The 5,921-nt window shown below is 31.1% G+C and overlaps 1 protein-coding gene across 1 annotated transcript in view; it reads right to left on the reverse strand.

Annotated features, from left to right (window-relative positions):
• LOC106471596 (dual specificity protein phosphatase CDC14AB-like) overlaps positions 1-5,704 on the reverse strand; it is a 20,250-nt gene extending 14,546 nt beyond the window's left edge. The window contains exons 1-2 of the mRNA XM_022400214.1: positions 5,605-5,704; positions 4,273-4,503 (exon numbers count right to left, since the gene is read on the reverse strand). Of these exons, the coding sequence (XP_022255922.1) occupies positions 4,273-4,333 (61 nt within the window). The 5' untranslated portion in view covers positions 4,334-4,503; positions 5,605-5,704. The remainder of the gene's footprint in view (positions 1-4,272; positions 4,504-5,604) is intronic.
• Positions 5,705-5,921: the final 217 nt, after the last annotated feature.

Here is a 5,921-nt window from a genome sequence, read left to right on the forward strand (position 1 = left end):
GGAACAGTGTGGGCTAGAGCACCCACGTCTGGCTGCAGACAGCAAAAGGTGGTAAAGATGTGGAACAGTGTGGGCTAGAGCACCCATATCTGGCTGCAGACAGCAAAAGGTGGTAAAGATGTGGAACAGTGTGGGCTAGAGCACCCATATCTGGCTGCAGACAGCAAAAGGTGGTAAAGATGTGGAACAGTGTGGGCTAGAGCACCCACATCTGGCTGCAGACAGCAAAAGGTGGTAAAGATGTGGGATGTTGTGGGCTAGAGCACCCATATCTGCTCACTTCTTTCGTTTTTATTATTAGTAAGAATATGAGGCCTGTGAAACTGAGGTTAAACTGGACAGATGGTGTACCCCAAAAGAAATTTGGGTCTTACTTCCGCCAATACCTCAAAATACCAGAGCACATTGCATAAGTACCCACAAAAATCACTGCGTAAGTAGCCAAATCTTTCCAAGAATAACTTTTATCTAGAACTGAATGCTGAATTCCAGTCAGTTGCATGAATTCAGATTTGAATAAAACCATTTAAATTTAATAGTGCTATACAGTCTTATAATGGCTAGTAACAACAATTTTTAGACTGACACAGTACTTACTGGATACTTAGATAGGGATTTTTGTATAGTTTTCTGTATTCATCCTTACCTTGTTTCTGTACTTTTTGGCATTGACATCCCATACTACTCCCCCCCCTCTTTTTTTTAAACAATTTAATCGAGGTAGGTTGATGAGTGAACGTTTGTTATATTTTTATAATTCACTGGTAATATATATTGTTAATATCATATCAGTTTTGTCAACTCTCGATTACAATGGGGGCCAGTGAAACTGGAAAGAGTTCCTTCCTGGAGCACTGGACCAATATTAAGGGAGTATTTACAGAACCCATGTCTTCCAACTTCACCCCAACTCATTGCATGTGCACACAATCGACTCCACCATGTTACAGTCATGTCAATTAATAAGGAGGACAAATCCCAGACAATGAAGTATGATATTACAAATATATTGAAAATTTGAAGAAAAGTAGACTGCTATATAATGTATTGTTTTGATAATTAAGAAACTGGTGTTTTTAAACTCAAACATCAATAGCATGAACACAGATCTGTCAGTTCTATAAATACTAGATACCTTGAATATTAATTTAGATTATTTTCTTTCTTTCTTTATTCTTTTTTTTACTGAAATTGTTTTGGCAGATATGTTTGTGCAATGAAAAATGAAGTCACAAAAGGTCATTATATAAGAACAATTTTTTATTGATACACTTTCTCAACAATTTCAACACAGCAAATTATTTGTCCAATATGTGCTTGTAGGTGACATGGATTTTATTTCTGCTTCTCCTAGCTTTACATCACTGAAATTATAAGGGCCTTTCCAGGCCTGAAAGAGCAAAAATTAACATTCCCATACGTACTTCTCGACACTTATGGGAACCATGTGCATTAAAGAAGTATCTTAGAATACAACAAAAGTCAACATTAAATATTTATTTCCATTACACATAATATCAACATCTATGTAACTGTCCTGTATGTTTGAAATCAACATACAAAAATTTATCTGTTATTCCATACTTAACTCTTTCCACATGGTCTCGGTCGATCTGACCAACCATATGACCATTCTGTACTTGTTCAAAGTCATTAAGTTCTGATACTACTAACTTTTAATACAGTATATGTATCTCCACAAAAATTGGCAGACTTTCAATAACATTACAAGTCTTCTACCTACAAAAAATCAGATTTTTAATCTGAGTGCAAAGTGATCTCATGTTGAGACTAAAATACTTCTTTTCATTTAAAAAAATCAAATTTCCTATGCATAATCTCTAAACCCTCCTAAATACATTTCAAATGTTGTTGTTTTTCCAGTAAAACTTTATATTTTATCTGCTATTTTCTCTACTCTAACTCTATATGGTGTTCGTCGATTTGACTGAACTTGTAACCATCATAAAAATTAGGAAATATATCTAAACTACCCTTTCTTTTGTTCTAGATTGACTTCAAATTGTAACAGGAAACCACAAATATTTATTCTATCGAATAGTATAGTGCACAGGCTGCTTACTAGTATACCCCAAGAATAATTTTTTTCTCGTTATCTTACCTAATAAGTTTCTATTTTATTTCTACATTTTAGTTACTTTCATTATAATAAATAAAGAAAACAAATGAAAAATAAATAAGCTCATAATTAAATATCAAACACTCTTTTCATTAAAACTTTATATTTTATCTGTTATTTCCTCTACTGTAACATTATATTTGATTCTCCAGGTTATCAAAGTATAATGAAAATAAAAGATGCAATGTGAAAAATAAAATGTATATTATTGTTTGTATTGATCACAAAGTATCAAAGGATTTAAGATCAGAGTTTATACTTCTCACACTTATTTTTTGTAGTAATTTTATTGTTAAGAGCTGACTTAGAAACCAGACAATACATAATGAATAGTACTGTCTGTCTTTTTTCAGTATGGATCACTGAAAGTTTCTTTTAATCTTTTTCACAACTATTCCCCATGTTTTTTTCTACTGTTATCAGCTGAAGTAGAAACCTGTCAAATATAAAGCAATGAATCACTGCTCCTTACTTAGTTTGACACCATCAATATCAAATAAGCTCATGCAGCACAATTCCAAGAAGTTTACCCGCTTTGAAAACACAGCGGGATGGAATTTATCAAATTGTTGACAGTATAATGGTTTCGACGACAATTGTCTAAAGTATTATAAAATTGTAGAAAGTCTGGGCCAATCCAATAAGCTGACATTCCCTATATAAACTATTCTCTACAAAGGGGTATAATTGATCGGCTTCTTTACAGTACGGCGGTTGCAACAAAAATTGTGAAATTATAAAAGTGAGAGAAAATATTTGTGATATGGGCTTGTACAAAGTTGTATTCAATCCAATAAACTTATGAAATGTTTGGTTGTTAATTAGCCTCCTGCATGGTCAGGATTTAGTATTAGTATAGGTGTAATAGTTGCTTATGAATATCATGTTTCCTATATTACCATGCTTACACAGTAACCAATAAATGCATAATTTCCATTAATATAAATACGGCACGTTATAGTTGAGCTAGTATATTTGGCTTAGCCTTCTTGCTTATCACTTTAGTAACAAATTATTCAGTGATTACTTTTTGTTTGATAGTACTATAATATGTTCTAAAACTTCTCTATAATAAAATATAGTACAAATCTCTCACTCTTAGCACTAGTGTACCAGTATTTTGTAAAATACAGTAACATTGTGGTTACTATACATTACATACATAAATATATTAATATTTGCAAAAAAATGCTTAAATATCAGTTGTTGTTTTTTAAATATAGAACAGTTAATAAAAAATATTTGAGAAACATCGATCTCTACTACTTACGATGCTACAAAGACCTTGTTTGCATTCATGAGTCATACTTCCTAACCCTTGTCGTAAGCCTTGTCTAAATTCGTATGTGAAGATGGACTTTATGTAGGCTTTACATACGTATTTTGTCATACCGAAAAATTAAAAATTACTATACTGATACCCCAAAAACCCACTGTAATTTATCAGGCTTCATAACTAAATTCTATTTGGCTTTAAAAATATATAATTTCTGTTCGGTAACTAGCCTTGATCGTAATACTTCAAACTTTCCAATGATAAAATAGTTTTTCGCTCATAAATAACTTAGGAAGAATGACAGAATTGCATAGAAGAAATGCAGATGTTTTGACTGGTTATAAAGTTATTGATATACAAAAGTAGACACAGATAAACAAGTCTTCTCAAATGATGAAGTGGTGGGCAGAGCCAATATTGTGGATTTGCTAAATATTGAGATATCTCAGCAAACAGAAAAGGCAGGAGGTTCTTATTTTGTATTTTAGCTTGCCATTGTTGGAAATTTGAGCTTCTAATATGTAAGAAACTATAGACATTGTATTATGGGTGTCTCAAAAAATGTAATTTGATCAAACCCAGAAGGCGGTGTACCATGTAACACACAAAAAATCTATATTTAGCCACTTTTTAATATTTACTTTCAAATTAAAAAATTAACTAATGTATAATAATAAAACCTCAATTATAATCTACAATTTGATGCTAAACTTATGGACATTCATTTATAAAATAATAGTGAAATAAGATTTTGAATACAAGTCTACAAATGTGATGACATGCCTTCTGACCCCTACCCGTGTCCATAGGTTTAAGCCACATAAAACTACAACACATAATACAGTTGAAAACGTACCTTTACAATGAACTGCCAATGCACCTTTAGCATTTTCTGCAATTTCTATGAATGCTCGCATGATCCCATCACTTGGAGTGCTGCCATCAACAAAGAAAAGATCTTTATGATCAAATCCATTTTCTGAAAATCTCCGAGCATCATAATTCTTTTTGTTGAGCCTGATAATGGTTGTAACATTGTTCTTGTGGAAGTATGGAAAATACGACTCTGGAGAATGTAATGGGTATCCTGATAGGAGCCAAACGAAAACAAAAAGATATGGCTAACAAATTTATAGCATGCTGTATCTGAAATAAGCTAGATATTAAATCTCTGAAAATATACTAATTTTGTATTTAAAACTACACATACCTAGTTCTTACATCTGGAAAACATCAATTTAGACCATTCTACTAAAGTTTATATGACAAAATATTTAATTCTTTGAAGAACAGACTTTAAAATTATAATGTGATTGAAAAATGGATTATTACGATAATCACAAAGTTCCCATTTTCACTAAAACCAAACTAGCTGGGTTAAAACGTAGTTCAATTATTGTGATAATCATAAAGTTCCCATTGTCACTAAAACCAAACTAGCAGGGTTAAAACATAGTTCAATTATTATGACATCCTTTTCCAGGCAAAGATGATAAAAATTTGGTTACTGAACAACAAAACTGATGAGTTGAACTAGGAACTGCTTTAAAAAACATTTCTTGTATTTCAAATGAAGGTTTCCTTTTCAATTACAACATTCATCAACTAGGGAAGATTATTAGCAAGGTACATCTGTAAAACAAGTCTTAGCTTAATTAATTCTGTAATCACTAATTTTTATATTTATTTTATACTTTCAATATAGCAAAATAAACATGAATGTCAATTATCTGTTCTTTTCAGTTCAGAAAAGAAACAGTGATCTTGTAGTTTATAATTTTGATGTTCTTATAGATTGAAACTTAATTCTTTATTGAAAGAAAAAAAGCAATATCAAAATATCAATGCAAGTTCCTCCTGAAACCCAATCATTACAACCTTATCAACACAAGCAGAAACATTTAATTCTCATAAACATCTAACATTATAAAAAATACTGACATATCCACCCAATTAATATTTCAATCATATAAGCCGTAACACTATAAAAGAACCTTCAGAAGGTGTAATCAATGGAAAATTGGTACATTTAGAAGTGTTAAAGGTATAAACTAAAATTGGTAAAAACAATTAAAATAAGAGGTTTTTACTTTTATTTTTCTGAGCTGTTTTTACTGATGTTAATCAATGTGAAATGTGAGATATAAGCTTGTAGTGAAAAAAAAAATTAACATTTCCACATACTTACCATTTTCGATTTTGTTTTTAGAATGAGGACCACAAAATGCAATAAATTTCTTTGGAACAATCCAGTTTAGATCTCCATTTTCAACTTTCTGTAGATAAATTTATATAGGTCATACTAATATTTTAATTAGATCCCTATTAAGTAATCATTAATATACTAAAAATACAATAAATATCCTGGAGACGGCTTGAATGGGTAATGAAGAAAATACTCTGATATAAGTTTAACATAACAGCAAATGTACAACGTTTCGACAAGGTTTTTGTCATCATAAAAACCTTATCGAAACGTTGTACATTTGCTGTTATGTTAAACTT

Source organism: Limulus polyphemus, unplaced genomic scaffold, assembly GCF_000517525.1.
Source record: "Limulus polyphemus unplaced genomic scaffold, Limulus_polyphemus-2.1.2 Scaffold4722, whole genome shotgun sequence".
Lineage (NCBI taxonomy): Eukaryota > Metazoa > Arthropoda > Merostomata > Xiphosura > Limulidae > Limulus > Limulus polyphemus.